The sequence below is a fragment of the Pleurodeles waltl genome, chromosome 5, assembly GCF_031143425.1.
Source record: "Pleurodeles waltl isolate 20211129_DDA chromosome 5, aPleWal1.hap1.20221129, whole genome shotgun sequence".
NCBI lineage: Eukaryota > Metazoa > Chordata > Amphibia > Caudata > Salamandridae > Pleurodeles > Pleurodeles waltl.
Window position 1 is genome coordinate 573,360,098 of NC_090444.1, and position 21,152 is coordinate 573,381,249.

Consider the following 21,152-nt stretch of genomic DNA (forward strand, 5'->3'; position numbering starts at 1 on the left):
GTAACTTGAGCAGTTGGCACATTTTGGGCTGCACTGCTTCCTCAACTGAATGATACAATGAGGGCCAATTCATTAAATGCTGATTTATAAATTCATCTTCTGAATCACATTCATGTGTAGCTGTCCTTTTACCCTCATCTGTAGTCTGTTATGCATTAGCTGTCTGTTTTTTTCTTGTTTTAGGTTTTGTACTCCAATATCCTTCCTCTGTGATAGCTGGAAACATTCTCACTCTGTCTAGTACCTCAGCTCTCCATGTCTTCTGCTCTGCATCCCATCTAGCTTTCACTAAAGTCTTAACTGTCTCTGTGATAACTGGAAACATTGTCACTCCGTCTAGTATCTCAACTCTCCATCTCTTCTGCTCTGCATCCCATCTAGCTTTCGCTAGTGTCTTAACTGCCTCTGTGATAGCGGAAACATTCTCACTCTGTCTAGTATCTCAGCTCCCCATCTTTTCTGCTCTGCATCCCATCTAGCTTCCACTAATGTCTTAACTGCTTTCTTCTTTCTACTCTCAAGATTTGCTTTCTTTCTGTCTTTCAACAAGTTCCAAAATAGCAAGAGCCTAAAATTGGGCGGGTCTTGGAGGACACTTTGATTTGCACATTACTCTCCTCAAATTGTCTAAAATTCTCAAATTAAAAGTTCCATAACAAGGAAAAGCTAATGGACCTTCACTCTCTGAGATCTTACACCATTGTTTAAGCTATATGCTTGCTGAAACTCCTTTTGTTTCTGACACTTCGTCAGCTGGTGTTCCCTCAGGTGCTACCTTTTCACCTTCTCTAACTGGAATAAACACATCTTAAAGTTTCAAAAAAAAATTTTTTTGCACAATTGAATTAGTCACAATGATATTCAGTGAAAAAGGAACTAAATTCAATCCCACAATCCTTTTCGCAAGCTGTCCTCAACCAATGGTAACGCAGTAGTTGCCACTAATACGAGCACAGCTTTCTCACCAACTAACCTATCTCAGCGTGGCACAAATAACATCACACTCACTTCACTCAGCAACTTCAATCGTTTTGCAGTTGTCTCTCACACAATTGTTCACACATACACTAAATGCAAAATATTGTGAGCAAAATCACAAACCAAAAACCTGTCTGCACACTACAGATAGGTTTCAAACGCTTTGAAAGCAGTACGGGCTACACTTCCAACTGTGGCCTTTGCAACTACACGCGAGTAAAACTTGACCAGCAATTCTCACTCTGGCTGACATAGATCCTCCATAGCCTTTCAGATTCACCAAATTCCAACCACAACTCACACTCACTCAAGGAAAACTAATGTCACTGTCAATGGCACCGCATGACACTCACCTCACTGCAGACAATAAATTAACCAAGGGTCTTCTACACTTGTACGTTATCACGGGATCTTAGGCCTCGATGGACTCGTCAACAACAACAACATCCCCAGACACTTTTTGAGCACATAGCTCCACAATCACTTTGAGTACAACGACTCCACAAAACACTTTACTGCCTCACACTTCACCGCAATTTTCAAGCAAGAAACATTGCAAGTTCAAATCCCTACTTATACTTATGCAGCACATCACTTGTAGGCAAGACTCTGAAACTTCACCAACCTCTCGAACGGACCCCGAGACAAGTTGCAGGGTGGGCAAGGTTTTGGCTGGGTAGTGACCTGCGGGCTCCCTATCATTAAACAAAATATGGTTCCCCCTCTTGTGGGATGGAACCGACAATTTATTGCAAAACTGTCAATCCTAACACTGAACAAAAATATGGTTACCCCTCTTGTGGGACATAATAGTCACTCTGCTACCAAAACTGTAAGCAAGTTTTTTCATCCATCTCAGGAATCAAACGCTTCACTGAGGTTGAGAAACCTTTTGACCCAGTAACAAGTGTGGTTAACCATAAACAATTATTTCAGCGCAACCCTAACAATTTAGACGCCTGACAAATGTGGCCACGGAAGGAAAACTCCACTCAATGAAACTTTCAAAGCTTAACCACAAAGCTAAAGTCATGAAGACTGTGTGCAAAATCAGATTATAGAGATAAATCAATACCATTGGCTGCTCAAAACGGCGAGAAACGTTTAATCAAATTAGCACCAACACAATGAAGCATATAAGAAGAATACATATCATTAAGGATATGATCTGGGAAACAGAGAAATATCTCAGATCAGACTTTGTTAGCAATTGTCAAGCCAATTAAGCAGTGTACACAATTTGGGGGTGGACATAGTTTGTCCCTACAACTAACCAAATTAAGACATGCATGTGTGCGAATGGGCAAACCATGAGGGTAAAATGCAAAAGAGGCAACATAAATTTGGAAAAGTATCTAGAACTATTGATTACTAACTAGAAAAATAAAATAGGTGAGTGTCAACATGCTAGCTTCTGTTCTAGAAAAAGTTGGGAACATGTCAAGGGAAATGACAATCAGCAGGGAGATGGACCTCTCCTAGGGTCAGTATTCAAGGATTCTTCATCAGCAAAACAAGTAGATCATCAGCAAAGTCCAGATGAAAGCATCATCTGGGAAGTGCAGAAAGAGAGCTGCACAGAGTCAAGAGTTCTTAAGAGCCAAGGAAAGACTGACTAAAACTTATGAAGTCCAACCCTAATTAGAAACACATAATACTTCTTGATTTGTCAGGCCAGTGACCCCACATCTTGCAAGAGGGGAAATGTCCAACTGAATTAGCGACACGTCTTCAGGTCGTAATAGTCCTGTATTATCACAGGTTTGGTCTGAATTCATCTCCTCTTTCCAAGTGAATCCAAACAGTCTGTTACAATTTACTTTCACTCTCAAAAATCTAAATTGATCCCAGGGTATACAATGGACTTGCCTAAGTCCCAAGTGAATCTGCATGTTACTTGAAACAAATTTACTTCACATTAAGTCCACATGCCTAAATGTTCCGGACCAAGGTCACTAAACTAAAAGTCTCTCTACAGTTTAACACAGGGCCTATTGCTGCGCATGGGAACAGAACCTAATGGAAAAATTCACTTTAGAAAGAACAATGATTCATCACTTTTACATGACATACAAGCTCTGCAGGCCTAGTTATACTAACACAAGAAATATAAATGCACATAGGGGATCATTACAATCCTGGCGGTCAAAGACCGCCAGGGTTGTTGTGGCGGATTTTACCACCAACAGGCTGGCGGTGAAATCCCTGGTATTACGACCGCGGTGGAAGCACCGCGGTTGCACCGCCGGGACCGGCGGTTTCCCGCCACTTTAGTCCCGGTGGGAGTAATCCTCCAGGACAGTGCTGCCTAGGGGATTACGAGTCCCCCTCCCGCCAGCCTGGCATTAGCAGTGCAGGGGCCCCCTGCCACGGCCCAGTGCAGCTTTTCACTGTCTGCTATGCAGACAGTGAAAAGCGCAACGAATGCAACTGCACCCGTCACACGGCCGCAACACCGCCGGCTCCATTTGGAGCCAGCTCCTGTGTTGCGGCCGAGATCCCCGCTGGGCCGGCGTGCGGAAACCTGGTTTCCGCCCGCCGGCCCAGCGGGGATCTCCCAATGGCCGCGGTGGGAGTGCGTCCGCATTGGCGGCCGCCCAGCAGTCAGACCTTGGCGGGAAGGTTCAGCCGCCCGCCAAGGTCGTAATGACCCCCATAATGTGCAGACTTATAAATTCAACATCAATCATATATCATCAGAAAGAATAAAACATTTTATTATGAATTGCAAAACTTGTTAATGCATCACGTTAGATGTAATAGAGAAGTGCATTTACTTTTATGCGCATGTCTATTTAAACTCATAAATCACACATTAAACATAAAGAATGCAAATTGGTTTTAATGCTGGCAGTTAATCTAGTGTCTAAAATATATGTTGGCATCACTAATTTTTCATTAGCTCATTGTTAATTGTGACCAACACAAATGAAAGCATGAACACTTTTAAAATATGTGTCAGTGCAGCTTTCTATTTAGACTTAGGACATAGGGCCTGATTCTAACTTTGGAGGACGGTGTTAAACCGTCCCAAAAGTGGCGGATATACCACCTACCGTATTACGAGTCCATTATATCCTATGGAACTCGTAATACGGTAGGTGGTATATCCGCCACTTTTGGGACGGTTTAACACCGTCCTCCAAAGTTAGAATCAGGCCCATATTTTGTAACCTTCTGCTGACATCTGGGTCACTAAAAGCATTACTAACATTTTATGATCCAACACTTTTGAAGTTGCTTGTGCCTTGCTTTATGCCAGTGTCCTTGGGATTTGGAGTGAAGATAGCACTAACCTAACTTATTTTTTCAAATATATATAGTTATGCACTGTGTCTGGCTGGCGAAGCTGCACTGTCTTCATCCTGCACACTGACAGGCACTTTGATAGTGAAATGGAAGAGATCATTACCCATCCAGGGAAGAGGCCGGATGTTTAAAAAAAAGAAAAAACTAAAAACAAAGGGGTGAAGTCTAAGTCAAGAGAGGGGCCCAAAGGCTCCTGCTAAGAAATTACATTGATCATCACTGTAAATTAAACTCCACAACCTTAATATCCTTGCTAATTGAAAAGCAATACGCTCAACCATACCAACAGTTTTTGCATAAACTTGACACTTACATCCAGTGGTCTGTAGGCCACAACAAATGTAAGGGTGGACTCAGCAGACTTGCTGCACCAGCAGACAAGTAGTTTGGGAAAAAAGAGCCACAGCTTTTGTTCTGAACATGCTGTTAAGGTCATCTCTAAATATCACTGCCACTGTCTTCCCTTCCCTCACCTCACCAGTCTTGCAGGCCTCCTGGTAGGTTAAATCCTCCGGGATATCAGCCAGAGCATTGAAGAAAGCACGTGATAGCATATTAAATGGAGCAGGTAAAAATAATTAGCCAATGCTAATGGGCATTTCTACCATAGCAGATTTTCAGAAGGTTCACCAGTGTGCTTACCAGGTAGTGTATAAGCATTAACCCCACTGTGGGGAATACCAGTAGGTACAATGTGATAAATTAAATCACAGGCCATTATTCACATTGTGATTACCATTACATCACGCCTCTAGAGTTATGCAGATAACACTGGAATGCTCCCCCGAGATTTGCTATGTGGTAATTACCTATGTTAGAACAGCACTGAATATTAGGAAACAGTATGGCGTGTTGATATCCTTGTCAAAATGGATGACTTTTTATATTGGTTAAACAATTTAAGTTATCTTATTAGTTAGACGTTATAGCTTCTATTGATATCTAATGTTTTTGTACTTATTTGAAGATAAATGTGCTGCCTTATTTATGTCTTGTGATCCTGTGTGGTGTGTTAGCATATGATTTGCATATTATTTTAAAAAGATTGGATGTTGCTTATACATTTTCGATTTTATCCTTTTGTTTTTGTATGCTTTTATGGGATGTGCTGAATAAAGTAATATACATATATAAAACTTTGCAGCTGAAAGCGCGCAGGGAAGTGTACTGCAATCGCTTAGTAAAGTTGTCAAACATTTTCCCCATTGGCTGTATGGACCTTTGTTGGTTGAAATGATGCATTGAAAAGGAGCCAACATCAGAATTACATTTGTGTTTTGCGAAGACAAAGCACCAAAATCAATGACTGTAGGCACAAGGATTTATTTCAGAATGTTAATCAGTTCAGTATGTAAACATGCTAGAAATGTATTAAAGAATACAGCAATACAACTGGTAAGCCTAAGTATCTCTATAGGTTCAGCCATAACAAGATTAGGTACAGAATAGTCACAGCCACAGCAATACAAAAACTGAGTTATAAGGAATAGGTGTTCCATAAAGAATCTCTCTCTTAAACATAGAATAACTACAATATCATCTAAACAGGGTTCTAATTAGGGAGAATAGAAGGTGTCAGCATAGCAAAGACTTCTATAAAAATCTTCAGAAAAGGAATAAGTGGCAAGCATCAAGCGTCACACTTGCAGGAGTAGAGAACACCTTAGAGGTCAGTACCCCTCAAAGTCCAAAGGAAATCTGGCTAACTACTAACTGTGTGAACATCAGTTACAACAACAGAAACTTCAGCAGCATTCAGATATTTTCCCACACTACCAGGAACCAAGCAGTTCATTACTCGTGATGTGCATTTGGAATATTTCTTAGGTTCCCAATCACATCAAAAAGAAGACAGTAACTGCAACCTTGAAAATCTCTCGTTCCTGGTACACGATGAACTGGAGGGTTTTTAGTCTCCACGCTCCTTGCCAAATTCTTCTTTTTAGCCAAAGTATCAGCAGTCTAGTACATAAAATACTCCTTTCTCTAACTAACAAGAATCACGATAAAACCTCTGCAAAGAAAGAAAGAGCACTCTGGCAAAGCAAAATGCATTTCAATTGAGGCGTACAGTTAGGCTAGTTTAACTCAGCATTCAATGTGGATTTGAATACATAATTATGCATGCATGTGTCACTTTCAAAATAAATGCAAAACCTTAATAAAAGTGTGCATGTTTACATATGCAAATATAACTTGAAGTGTAAGTGTAAAATGTGAATAATGAATACATGTAAGCATGTGTCAGCTGAATATTAGTGCACACTTGTATACATTTCTTAGTCTTAATAATGATTATATTTCATTAATATGTTTAAATGTTTCACACATTTTAATGAGATTAAGGTACACAGTGAGTATAATGTCAGATATAAAGGCATATGATTCCTCATTTGTGATGCGCAAAGGATGGAGTCTAAATTATGGTACTCCATCTCTTGGACAGTAAGTAGTATTTCTAACCCCTATATATGTATATATCTATAGTAGTTAGAAATACATCACACAACCTAACCAGCAAAGTATGTTCTCCATGTACATTATGGCAAGCAGGTTAGGTGCTTAATGATTGTTAGAAATTGGGCTGATGGTTGACTGGAGTCTAAACCTTATTCAAACAGCAACCACAATCCTAGTCAGGGTAAGTGTGAGGCAAAACCTAAATTAACCATTGCTTACCCTCTGGTAACTTGGCACTGAGCAGTCAGGCTTAACTTATAAGCAGTGTGTAAAGTATCTGTACAACACTTCAACAGTAAAACAGTGAAAACACTACACAAAATTGATGCACACCAGTTTAGAAAACTAGAGTAAGATTTAATACATAAAACAAGATCAACACAGACAAAAATCCAATAATAAGAACTTGAGTTATGAAGTTTTACAGAATAAACTGCAAAATAGTGCTTAGAAGAAAGACGTGCCAACCGGGAATATCTGCTTTGGAACAGAGAGGGACAAAGGCAAAAAATGCAGGGTGCCTTAAATCCTGGTTGCTGAGCGTTGCATTGGTTTCAACCCACACAGTAGAAATGATGCATTGATTTTCTCCACATAACAGTGGCGATACAGCAGTTCTGAGATGCGGTGGAGTTAGGGTGCGAGTTTCTGCTGCATTGACATCAAGGATCCAGGTGCCGGGGCTTGCAACGCAAAGACCAGTGTTGAGGATGTGTTGTGCAGTCAGGGCAATGCGACGGTTCCGATGGGTGGAGAGGCTGCAATACAGAGTCTCGACTTAGTTGTTGAGGCTGCTGTCAACGGAGATGCGAGGACCTTGTGCTGGGAAAAGTGTTGCAGTGTCGATTCTACTACCGCAGCAGAGGATTGGTCGGTTTCACTGGAGCAAAAACCTTAGGCCCACTTTCAAGGGGAATGGGCTGGATTGGCATCACTTGGCAGGGCAGACTCAAAGATGGCAGAGTCCAGGTGCAGGAGCAGGGTGGTTGGAGGTCTTTCTTGCCCCTGAGACTTCAGATCAGGAGGCTAGCCAACTAGCCCTTGGAGTCACTCTGGGTTCAAGTGATACAGGGCCTGCCTTCCCCTGCCTCCTCACCCAGGCAGGGGAACTGGAGGCGGCAGACAGCACAGCAAGGCAGGAGTCCAGCAAAGAATCAATCCAGCAGAGTGGCAGTCCATCAGCAGCACAACAGTCCCTCTTCCTGGCAGAGTCTTCACAGGTCCAGAAGTGTACTGAGTTGGCGGTGTCAGAGGTCCAGTACTTATACCCAGTTTGGCCTTTGACATCTGCGAGAGAAGCTGTCTTTCACCTTTTAAGGTAAACAGAAGATTTAAAATGTTGTCTCCATTGCCTTTTCATTTAATCTTGTGAATTAGCATTCCAACTACTGTTTTCTCAGTTTTTTAAGAATCTTACCCCATTTGTGGCGGTTTATCATTGCAGAACGCTAAGGCATTGGGACGCACGTGTTCTTACCTGCACATAATCAGCGCATCTTCTTTCTTTGCGCGTTAGAGGTAAAACACCTCTTGGTCTTGTTTTTGATCCAGCACTTTCAATTTGCTCCATATCGTGCATAGCCATCGATTTTTATGTTTCACTCACACACCGTGTTTGCAAAGTCTACACATTGACAGTGCATCATCTGTCACTGTACATGTGAGTGTTATAGTACTGATCGTTGCACCACTACGTAACAGACACAGTAAGACATGTATGTTGTGTCAGCATTTTTGTTACAGGCCCAGTTATTTTAGTAGAACTGGTTTCTAAAACTTCAGTGTTCATCTCTCTGGGACATTCCGCACGTGTCATTACTCAACGGCTCATCCCTGTTATGTGGAAACAAGCTCACCGAAGTTTTGGCTGTGTGTTTGGTACTTGCATGATTTCACACATTGCATGAGGCAAGGTCATTGACACATCTAGGCATGAATCAATTAATTAAAGTGATTTTACAGTTCAGTGTTCGTCTTTTACTTGGCACTCGTATTTTATATGTGGCACAGCATCAATTGTCAGGCATAAATCCCAGTTAGTTCCTCATTGTTCTGATGAGACCTTTATTTTAAACATTGCAGCTACCCCTGATGAAGAGTTTTATCTCGAAATGTATTGTGTTTTTGACAGAACTGTCAATTTGTGATGAATTTTGCATTGTCAGATTCTGCTTCTACAAGTTCGTAGTAGCATCCTGTATGAATTTGAATACTGGTATCACTACGGCTTGAATAAAGCTATATACTGATTGGAGCGCAATGCCTTTGTGTTGACCAATTGTTTTAAATATTGTTCATTTTGTTTAAACTCTGGAAGCCTGTGGGCTAAAAGGTTGTGCGCCCTGGGTCTGGTTGCCATTTGGTCACCAGCAATTGTAATTGTTTTTCCACGCGTGTGCTGGGCAGAGCACACGCCAGGGTTGCACACTTAAATCTTAATTTATGTGTTTATATACAAAAAAGTGAAGTTTGATTATTGTTTGTAGATATTTGGAGTGCATCCTATTATTACTTTCATGAAAAGGTTTACTTTGCCAGGTCGACATGGCAGTATAAAACTGCACATAGAGGCTCTGCAGTGGCAGGCCTTAGACATGGATGAAGGGCTACTAAAGTGGGTGGTACAATCAGTGCTTCAGGCCCACAAGTAGCATTTAATTTACAGGCCCTTATTGTAGGAGGCTGGACTGGCTTGTAGTGAGTACCAAGAGGTACTTGCACCTTGCACCAGGCCCAGTTATCCCTTATTAGTGTATAGGGTGTCTAGCAGCTTAGGCTGAGAGATAATGGTAGCTTAGCAGAGCAGCTTAGGCTGAACTAGGAGACATGTGAAGCTACTACAGTACCACTCAGTGTCATATGCACAATATCATAAGAAAACACAATACACAGTTATACTAAAAATAAAGGTACTTTATTTTTATGACAATATGCCAAAGTATCTTAGAGTGTACCCTCAGTGAGAGGATAGGAAATATACACAAGATATATATACACAATAGCAAAAATATGCAGTATAGTCTTAGAAAACAGTGCAAACAATGTATAGTTACAATAGGATGCAATGGGGAAACATAGGGATAGGGGCAACACAAACCATATACTCCAAAAGTGGAATGTGAACCACGAATGGACCCCAAACCTATGTGACCTTGTAGAGGGTCGCTGGGACTATTAGAAAATAGTGAGAGTTAGAAAAATAACCCTCCCCAAGACCCTGAAAAGTGAGTGCAAAGTGCACTAAAGTTCCCCTAAGGGCAAAATAGTCGTGTTAGAGGGAAAATGCAAGGAAAACACAAATCAGCAATGCAACAACGATGGATTCCTGACTGAGGGTACCTGTGGAACAAGGGGACCAAGTCCAAAAGTCACAAGCAGCTCGGAGATGGGCAGATGCCCAAGAAATGCCAGCGGTTGGTGCAAAGAAACTCTTACTAGGCTGAAGAACTGTGAATACTGCAGGAACGACAAGGGCTAGAGACTTCCCCTTTGGAGGATGGATCCCCCACGCCTTGGAGAGTCGTGCAGAAGTGTTTTTCCGCCGGATGGACGCCAACAAGCCTTGCTACATGCAAATCGTGCGTTTGGCGTTTTTGGACGCTGCTGGGGCCCAGGAGGGACCAGGAGGTCGCAAATTGGACCTGCAGAGAGAGGGGACGTCGAGCAAGACAAAGAGCCCTCACTGAAGCAGGTAGCACCCGGAGAAGTGCCAGAAACAGGCACTACGAGGATGCGTGAAACGGTGCTCGCCGAAGTTGCACAAAGGAGTCCCACGTCGCCGGAGACCAACTTAGAAAGTCGTGCAATGCAGGTTAGAGTGCCGTGGACCCAGGCTTGGCTGTGCACGAAGGATTTCCGCCGGAAGTGCACAGGGGCCGGAGTAGCTTGCAAAGTCGCGGTTCCCAGCAATGCAGCCCAGCGAGGTGAGGCAAGGACTTACCTCCACCAAACTTGGGCTGAAGAGTCACTGGACTGTGGGGGTCACTTGGACGGTGTCGCTGGATTCGAGGGACCTCGCTCGTCGTGCTGAGAGGAGACCCAACGGACCGGTAATGCAGCTTTTTGGTGCCTGCGGTTGCAGGGGGAAGATTCCGTCGACCCACGGGAGATTTCTTCGGAGCTTCTGGTGCAGAGAGGAGGCAGACTACCCCCACAGCATGCACAAGCAGGAAAACAGTCGAGAAGGCGGCAGGATCAGCGTTACAGAGTTGCAGTAGTCGTCTTTGCTACTATGTTGCAGGTTTGCAGGCTTCCAGCGCGGTCAGCGGTCGATTCCTTATCAGAAGGTGAAGAGGGAGATGCAGAGGAACTCGGCTGAGCTCATGCATTCGTTATCTCAAGTTTCCCCAGAGACAGAGACCCTAAATAGCCAGAAAAGAGGGTTTGGCTACCTAGGAGAGAGGAAAGGCTACTAACACCTGAAGGAGCCTATCACAAGGAGTCTCTGACGTCACCTGGTGGCACTGGCCACTCAGAGCAGTCCAGTGTGCCAGCAGCACCTCTGTTTCCAAGATGGCAGAGGTCTGGAGCACACTGGAGGAGCTCTGGACACCTCCCAGGGGAGGTGCAGGTCAGGGGAGTGGTCACTCCCCTTTCCTTTGTCCAGTTTCGCGCCAGAGCAGGGGCTAAGGGGTCCCTGAACCGGTGTAGACTGGCTTATGCAGAATTGGGCACATCTGTGCCCAACAAAGCATTTCCAGAGGCTGGGGGAGGCTACTCCTCCCCTGCCTTCACACCATTTTCCAAAGGGAGAGGGTGTCACACCCTCTCTCAGAGGAAGTTCTTTGTTCTGCCATCCTGGGCCAGGCCTGGCTGGACCCCAGGAGGGCAGCTGCCTGTCTGAGGGGTTGGCAGCAGCAGCAGCTGCAGTGAAACCCCAGGAAGGGCAGTCTGGCAGTACCAGGGTCTGTGCTACAGACCACTGGGATCATGGAATTGTACCAACAATGCCAGGATGGCATAGAGGGGGCAATTCCATGATCATAGACATGTTACATGGCCATATTCGGAGTTACCATGGTGAAGCTACATATAGGTAGTGACCTATATGTAGTGCACGCGTGTAATGGTGTCCCCGCACTCACAAAGTTCAGTGAATTGGCTCTGAACAATGTGGGGGCACCTTGGCTAGTGCCAGGGTGCCCTCACACTAAGTAACTTTGCACCTAACCTTTACCAGGTAAAGGTTAGACATATAGGTGACTTATAAGTTACTTAAGTGCAGTGTAAAATGGCTGTGAAATAAGGTGGACGTTATTTCACTCAGGCTGCAGTGGCAGGCCTGTGTAAGAATTGTCAGAGCTCCCTATGGGTGGCAAAAGAAATGCTGCAGCCCATAGGGATCTCCTGGAACCCCAATACCCTGGGTACCTCAGTACCATATACTAGGGAATTATAAGGGTGTTCCAGTAAGCCAATGTAAATTGGTAAAAATGGTCACAAGCCTGTTAGTGACAATTTGAAAGTAATGAGAGAGCATAACCACTGAGGTTCTGGTTAGCAGAGCCTCAGTGAGACAGTTAGGCACCACACAGGGAACATATACATGCACACCTATGAGCACTGGGGCCCTGTGTGACAGGGTCCCAGTGACACATACATATAGGCCACAAACCTATGAGCACTGGGGTCCTGACCAGCAGGATCCCAGTGACACCTAACAACCATACTGAAAACATAGTGTTTTCACTATGAGCACTGAGGCCTGGCTATCAGGATCCCAGTGAGACAGTGAAAACAGTGACAAACACCCTGGCATACACTCACAAACAGGCCAAAAGTGGGGGTAACAAGGCTAGAAAGAGGCTACCTTCTCACACTTATCAGTAAATTAAATATATCGAAAGGGGATAGGCCAATGTTACTATGTCTAGTGGAATGAGCACAAGCACTTTAGCAGTGGTAAAGTACACAGGGTCCTAAAGCCAGCAAAAACGGCATAAGAAAAGTGGAGGCAGTAAGAAGAAGGACGTGGGGAAGGCCACCCTAAGGCTGCCAGGTCTAACAATGATATGAATTCTAGTGAATAAAAGTATTTTGGAGAGCTTTCCCATTCTGTGGGGATAATCAGATTTGCTCCACTATATTTTGCAGATAACCCTAAATATAATGTATGTTAAATCTCACCATATCTCAAATTTTTCTTAACGTTGAACTGTAACAAATAATGACTTTGTGTGATAATAATAGTGATGCTGATATTACTTTATGTTTGATATATGTGTAAAATTTACAGAATAGATCCAAAAACGATGTTTACTGATGTGGAGAACTTAAGTGGTGGTGTTGTCGGAAAAAGTGCACTGAAAGAACAGTAAGTCTAAAGGAATTTTTTTTTTATAAAGAATTTTTATTGATTTTTGCAAAAGAAAGAATAACCATGATACAAACGTCATAACACGATGCCAACGGGCATCCAACATTGGTCGAACCTGTGATCCCAGATAGCACTAATATTAAAGATAACATAGTATTCAGGAGCATAGTGCGGCCTCCCATTTCCCCCATATCCTATTATATTTATTCGGACATCCTCTAGCCTCATATACAAGTTTTTCACTCTGCGCACACCAATCCACTCCCTGTCTCCATTTAGCCAGTGATGGGGCATTCTTGGCCTTCCAGTTTGCCACTATGTCCCTCTTAGCCACTAAGCACGCCACCCCAAGGAAAATTTGATCTCGTCTCCTTAGCTCAATGTCACCCATGATCCCGAGGAGGAGGGGTAGAGGCTCTCTCTCTATATTCTCCTGCAACACCTCAGAAATCTCCCCCAGGACCGCTCCCCAATAGGCTACCATGGCCGGGCAGGTCCTCACCATGTGGAAGAAGTCAGCTGTAAGGTTTCTGCAGCGGGGGCACTCCGCGTTGGGGCGGAGGCCCGCTCTGTGTAGTTTGTCGGGTGTGAGGTATGCTGTGTGCAAAAAGTAAGTTTGTATCAATCTGAAACGGGTGGCGATCGCCAGGGCCCGCGGGGCCATTAGCGCCTCACCCCATTCCATCTCTTCCATGGGAACCCACCCACCCCTCCCATCTCTGGCGAAGTACCCCCAGGGAGCCCGAGGTGCCAGAGACCAGGGTGCGATATATCTGGGAAACACCTCCCCTACCTAGGCTCCCCATCAATGCCTTGGCCTCCATGAGGCTGCATTCAGGTATGTTTTCTCCCTCTCGGATGTGTACTGATAAGGCATGTCGGAGCTGGAGGTATCTGTGGAACTGTGTCTTGTTTAATGAAAAGTTTTTCTGGAGATCTTCAAAGGACCGTATGTGTGACCCGTTCCAGACATCGCCTAGTGTGGAGATGCCTATGTTGTCCCAGTTCCGAAACCCCCCCAGGCCCGCCACCTCCACCAATTGCCTCCCATGCCACAGTGGGGTCTGTTGGGTAAGTCGTCCCCACCACCCCGTCGACTTTTGAGCCGTCCGCCATCCCTGTAGAACCACCCTGGTCACATCTGGGATGTCTCGAGAGATCGGACCTCCATAGAGGGTGTCCAAAATCCGTGGGTAACCCATCGTTTGGAGCTCCAGTCGGTACGCCGGGTCTGTCCACCCACCCCCCATCCAGTCATTAATCACAAGTACTTGTGTCGCGAGGTGGTAGGAGTGGATATTGGACATGCCCAAACCTCCATCATATACATCCCTCTGGCAGGTTTTGAGCGCTAATCGTGGGCGGGCTCTGCTCATATAAATTAGCGCACCAATGAGTCCATTTCCCCAAACCATTTCCTAGGGATGGGATGGGGAAAATTTTGCAGGAGGTAGAGGAGCCTAGGGAGGATCATCATCTTGTAGAGCGCGATTCTACCGAGCAGGTTAAGGGGGAGTGTCCTCCAGTGAAGGAGATCACTTCTGATTTTTCTGGTTAATGGTGTAATGTTAAGTTCCCATGTCAACTCAGGGAGAAGTGAAATATACATTCCCAGATATTTGAAGCTATTTCTTCGTACTGGAATGTTTCGCTGCCAGTCCACACAATCCCCGGAGCGGTGTAGGGGGACCAGTAGGGACTTGGCGGGGTTCAGGATCAGCCCCGAGGCTTCGGCGAAGAGGCCCAGGATCTCTAGCACGCGGGGGCCACTTTTAGCCGAGTTGGATAGATATAGGAGGACATCGTCTGCGTATAGCGCCACACGGTCTTCTGCACAGGCAGGCCAGGACCAGCCCTCGATCAGGGGATCTCCTCGCAGCAGTATCGCAAGAGGCTCTATCATTAATGCGAAGAGCAACGGGGATAGCGGGCAACCCTGCCGGGTTCCGCGGCCAATAGGAAATGGGTCAGAGACCACTCCATTCACCCGGACTCGAGCTGTCGGTTTGGAGTACAGGAGTCTCACCAGGCCTCGGAATCTGGGACCGAGCCCATTTTTCTGCAAGACCAGTTCAAGGTAAGACCAATCCACTGTGTCAAAGGCTTTTTCAAAGTCCAGCAAGAGTAATGCCAAGTGTGCGTGCGACAGAGTATTGCGATGTGCCAGAGCCAGATGCAACCGCCTAATGCAGTGTCTGGTGCTACGAGTGGGCATAAAGCCACAATGGTCAGGGTGCACTAGTGTAGGCATTATCCCTTTCAGTCTAGAGGCCAGGGTCGAGGAAAGCACTGTGATCTCAATGTTTAGATGTGAGATGGGTCGGTATGCCGAACAATGTCTCGATGGGGGCTGAGTTTTGGGGATCACTACTATTGTCGCCTGGTCAATCTCGGTGGGAAATCGGCCTAGTTTCTCGGCTTCCCCATACATGTTGAGTAAGTGGGGACCCAGTATATCACTGCATTTGCTATATAGCTCTGCCGGGAGTCCGTCAGGGCCGGGGGTCTTGCCCGATGCCAGGCTGGAAATTGCACTGGTGATCTCTGCAAGGCTAATAGTTTCATCCAGCCTGTCTCTTGCCTCCAGGGAGATCTTGGGGAGAGTGATCTCATTCAGGAGGGGAGTCTCTTTCTCAATGGCGGGGCGGGGTGCATTGCATAGAGGTGGGCATAGTAGGACGCAAAACTTTGTGCGATTTCAGCTGGTGTCCTAGAGAGGGCGCCCGAGGGCTCCAAAATCTCAGGTATAACCCTGCTGGCCAGAGGACGCGGGCCAGCCAATGTAGGAGCTTCCCGTTTTTGTCCCCCCAGCCATATATACGGGCCACCGAAGCTCTCCAAATGCACCTGGCTGAATCTAGCATTATGTGTTTAATTTCTTCTCTAACCATAGTCAGCTGTCTCAGGGCAGCGGCAGACGAAGAAGTAATTTGTTGGCGTTCCAGTCTCAGGGCCCTGGCCTCCAGGTCAGAGATCTGGGAGTTCCTGTCCTGCTTGCGGGTACGGAGAAGGTACTTGGCATGCCCTCTGAGGGTAGCCTTACAGGCGGCCCATAATGTTCCTGGGGAGCGGACCGACCCCAGATTCAGATCGAAGTATTGAGTTAGTTGATTTCTGATCTCTTGGGTGTAGTCTTTGTCTTGTAAATACCATGCGTTTAGGCACCATACCGGGTGTTTGGAGGGATCCGCTCCACCCAGTCGGACCCGCACTGGTGCGTGGTCCGAGACTCCCCGGGGGAGTATCTCTGCCCCTGTGACACTCGAGAGGTCCAGAGCAGACATGAATACCAGATCAATTCTGGATTGCGTCCGGTGGGCGGTCGACGTGTGGGTGTACCGGCGATCCCTAGGGTGCCAAGTTCTCCATACCTCGCAGAGGCCAAGGATCTCGGTCCAGCTAGTAAGAGCCGAAGCCCTGGCTAATCTACTGGCCGTGATCTCGCCGGATACATCCAAACCCGGATCGAGAACCGTGTTGAAGTCCCCCCCCAGCAGGGTGGTCCCCTGGGGCAATCCCACAACCACTCGGCGAAGCGAGTGCAAGAAGGCATCAAGTCTCGTCGGAGGGGCATACGCAGATATAAAATTTATCGGAGTTCCATGAAGAGTCCCCGTAGCCACTACAAATCTGCCCTGTGGGTCGGCTTGTGTTGCTGTGATCACCACAGGTAGAGAGCGGTGAAGTAAAATGGCTACCCCTCTAGAGCCCCTGGAGAAGCCTGCGTGGTATACTCTGTCATACCCTCCCCGTATGAGCATGGGGCACCTAGTCCCAAGGAGGTGGGTTTCCTGCAGAAGGACCACTAAGGGGGAGTATCTGCGGAGAGTGTTAAATACTGCTGACCTCTTAATCTTATCCAACAGACCATTTACGTTCCTAGAAAGAACCTGAGTTAATGAGTGCCAGGCGTGAATTGTATAGGTGTTGCATAGGGCTGAGTGTCAGGCTGTGGACCCAGGGACGACCATTTCAAACAAAACAGTGAGATAATAAGGAAGCTAACCAACTTCTTCCTATCTAGGCTAACTTCAAAAACCCCTCCCCCCAACCACCCTCCTCCCCATACTCCCACCCCGGAAGCATCTGTCGCCCAAATACCCAACCAAAACCAGACAGCCAGCAGGACTGTCCTTGGGGTGGAGTGGTGGACCCCTCCATATAATCGGATCAATTACAATTAGTGGTGACCTGCCAAGTCTCGGGTATCCTATAGTAGAAAGGCATGACGCCTTCTGTAGTGACCCTTGTAAGGTCTGCATAGGTGAAACGGACTTCTCAAGTCATTTTGGACTCCCATCAGCAGGTGTCAAATGCGTCATATTAACCAAGGACCGGGGACTGGCTCAGGCCGTTATCATCTGCCGTTTGGCCTGAGATCTGAGGCCCAGAAGGGTCCGTGGGTTTCTTCTCTGTTTGTGAGCCAGAATCTCAGATTTCCTCATTGTTGTCCAAAGTGTTTGTGTCTTTTGGTCTCCCTCTCCGTGATCTGGTGCGCCTCCGGCTCCTCCGGCTCCTCCGGGGGCCTCCTGGGGTGGGTGGTCCGACCCGATGGGCCCCCTCTGTGTGCTCCAGGGGCCCCCTCCGGGCTCCGATGCCCTCCCCCGTCAGCCAGTCCCAAGCCTCTTCAGGTGTTTCAAAAAAGTGTGCTCGCCCGGCCAAGAGGACCTTGAGCTGCGCGGGGAAGAGGAGCATGTATGAAAGTTGCATCGCTCTAAGTTTCTGCTTAACGTGTTCATACGACCGGCGGCGGATCTGGACCTCACGGGTATAGTCTGGGAAAATTAAGATTTTATGGTTCTCCCATTGAAGATCTTCCGACCTCCTAGCCTCTTTAAGGATATTGTCTTTATCCTTAAAGTTAAAGAAGCGCGCAATCATTGGTCGTTTTGGGCCGCCCGGTGGGGGGCGCGGGGCCAGTGCCCTGTGGGCTCTTTCAATCGCAAACCAGGGCGAAAGGGACTGGTCCGGCATCCATGCTTTAATCCACTTTTCTAGGAACTCAGATGCCCCACCATCCTCCACGCCCTCCGGAAATCCGATGAAAAGCAGGTTGTTTCGTCTTGATCGGTTCTCTGCATCTTCCGCACGACGGTGCAGCTCGCCGGTTCGAGTCTGCAGCTGGGCCACTTTACTTCTAAGGTCAGCTAGGTCGTTTTCAGTCTGGGAGACTCTAGTTTCAAACTCGGTGATCCGGCTCACTGCGTTTCTGAGGTCTTGCCGAACCAGACCCACGTCTTCTCGTACTTCCCCGATCTTAGTCTCCACAGCAGACTGTGATGCTTGAATGGCTTGAAGGATGGCACTCACTCCGTCTGGTGCGGGGCCTCCGCTAGCTGTGTCTCCCTCTCCTCGCTGGCCAGCCGGCGTCGTGAACTGGTCAATCTTTTGCTGGGAAGATGGAGGTTGCTTGTTCGCCTTGTCTCTCCCCATCACAGCATCGGAGACAGGAGTCGGGTAGTTTTCCAAATTAAGTCTAGATCCCTTGCACGTTTGCTGTTACTGCGATTACGAGTGCGTGGGGAGAGGCATTCAGGCCCAAACTGTGATCTTCTTCACCTTTGAGATCTGATGAGTCCAGTTTCATCTTGGCCCAGTTGCCAATTGCCATTAGGTATTAAGTGCTAAGGGGGGGGGGGGTAGGGCATCTTTCTTCCCTGACTCCTTTCCCCTCCCACACCCCGTTTTCACTTCGAGCCGGTACCTTCAGTAAAGCCTCGACCGGCCCCGGTGTTAATTACGCTGCTCCAGTGACGCCACGAGGTCACTCAGGGCCATTGCCCTTCCGTTAGTTCGGATCGCGGTGCTGATTTTTCGGCCGTGTCGGTAACTTTAGCACAGCCTCATCCTGCCTCGATGTCTCCGCCGCGCTCCGTGGGCCCCTGGCATGCCTCCGCCGACACTTAGGGCACCAGGGAGGCCCTCTCTGCAACCGCCCCTCCGCCGCTCCAGCTCCGGCCAGCGGGGTCCTGGGTACAGCGCAGCCGCTTAGCTCCCTCCGCCGATGTCCCCAAGTTTGCGCGCGGCCGCAGCCTCATCCACACAGCGCTCTCTTCCTCCAGACGCAGCAGCGCCGCCCCCACATGCCGCGGGAGCCGCGCTAGGGTCGTAGCCTCAACCCTATCCAGGGTCCCCTTCTTACCCCGTCGCACCTCTGTTCCAGCGCGGCCGCGTCCGGGGGGATCGCCGGTCCGGCCCCAGCTCAGCCCCGGAAGTCAGTCCCGGCCGCCATTTTGTTTTCGGGGATGGGACGGTCGCGGCTCGACAACAGGGGCTGCTTTCGCCAGGAGTTCCTCGCCGGAGCCTCCCAGGGGCCCAGGGGTCACAAGGACTGTCAAAACTACGTCTCCGGCTCGGTCAGGCCACTCTGACTACGGGCGGATGACGGAGGGGTCCAGAGAACTCTCAGAGTGCGACCGCCATCTTGACGCCCGAAGCCACACCTCCAAGTCTAAAGGATTTATACTAAAAACAAGTAAATATGTGCAAACTACAGTGAAAAGGTGTGTGCAGTGTTTTTTAATAACAACAAAGACTGGTTTTTGTCCATCGTATTATATTGCATGTTTTTAATATCAGTTTTTTTTAGGAATAGTTCATTATACTACTAGATCATCATACATACCAAGTAGAGTTTGTGTTCTACTTTTCTTCAAGTTTCAAACACCGCTCCCACTTCTCAACTCACCTCCCATCTCCATTGCTGTCCCTTGTAGGCCTCCATCCCTGCACTGGCAACCATTCGCAGGAAGTTGCACATTGCAGCCTGCTTAATATTATTCATTAAAGTCATTTTGCAACCCTCGTACAAATAGACAATTTGCAAATATTACCTATTAATACATAGGTTGTATTCACAAGCCTAACAGACACCTACCCTAAGCCTCACTCGCACACATCCCCTGTATTCACAAGAGGAGAACTGGAGGTCGTTCATTATCATACATCACACCAAAACCAAGTAACTCCCTTCCAGAACACATCAGAGCCTCCTTCTCACTTCTTGATTTCTGAAAGAAGCTGAAGACCTGGCTCTTCAAATTACTCTGAGGGGACACTCACACACTTGATCAAGTGCCTTGATATCCTCATGGGTGACTAGTACGCTATACAAATCGACATTATTGCATTCCCATTTACAAACCAGCCAGTGTGTAAATTGTATATTCTTGATTTGCGTATGGGAATGATACATTGGGCTCACAATCACTTTTGGGGATAAGTGCCTGCACTTCTTAGTTTACCATCTACCCAAAGGTGCCAATATATATTGCTTGAAACGCCAACTGATTCAGTGATTACAGTACTGCGATGATGTTAATAAATAGAATGTGTATAGCGTGACGGCAACCACTAAGAGGTGTTTTGACAAAGTGCAAAAATCTTAAAACAATTTAGAATATGTTATGGCAAATCAGACTTAGCACACTTGGAACACAACACGTTTGTCAGTTGTTTATAGAGAAGATAAGAGACCTGCAAGCAGCAGAGAGAAAGAGGTAGACTTTTCGAAGCCCTTGGGGTGAGGTAGGAGAAAGCTCTCCCACTAACCTGATCTTTGCAGATGAAAGGAGGATTGAGGAGAGAATCAGATGTATTCTGAAGATGCTGAGACAGTGACCAGCACCAGAAGAGGGCTTGAGGAAAAGCTGGCTCAAGTTTATGAAGCCTTAGTGGCAGATTTAGAGGAATTTCAACACTACAGTCTTGGTAACTTGCCAGATAACCAGTTGTGCATTATCTGTGTGCAAGGCCAAGAGTGAGCCATGATCCGTGTATTGAATTGGCTCCATCTTTGCCATCATATACATTCTTACCGTAATCTTGATTAGAGGAGCCCAGTTTGGATACCAGTCTCCTTCTAATTTATGCTCGGGATAGATAAGATTTTTGTAAGTATTTTAACAGAAAAATCTAACCAAATATGCTTGTTGAGCTAAGGTTGAAGTAAAAGTAAATATATATACACCCCAAACTACTGACCATCTCAGGCGGGACTAGCAGGCCCCCAGGTATCAAACCAGAGGGCAGTAAAGCTTAATAGCATAGATAATTTGGTGCTGGTTTTATTACATTTCAATGTTTTACA

The 21,152-nt window shown here is 46.7% G+C and overlaps 1 protein-coding gene across 4 annotated transcripts in view; it reads left to right on the forward strand.

Annotated features, from left to right (window-relative positions):
• LOC138295834 (uncharacterized) overlaps positions 1–21,152 on the forward strand; it is a 1,330,477-nt gene that overhangs the window by 595,457 nt on the left and 713,868 nt on the right. For 3 of the 4 annotated variants that reach the window (XM_069234393.1, XM_069234396.1, XM_069234394.1), the window contains exon 18: positions 12,983–13,060. The exons of the other annotated variant lie outside the window; for it this stretch is intronic. In XM_069234393.1, the coding sequence (XP_069090494.1) occupies positions 12,983–13,060 (78 nt within the window). The remainder of the gene's footprint in view (positions 1–12,982; positions 13,061–21,152) is intronic. 4 annotated transcript variants of the gene reach the window in all.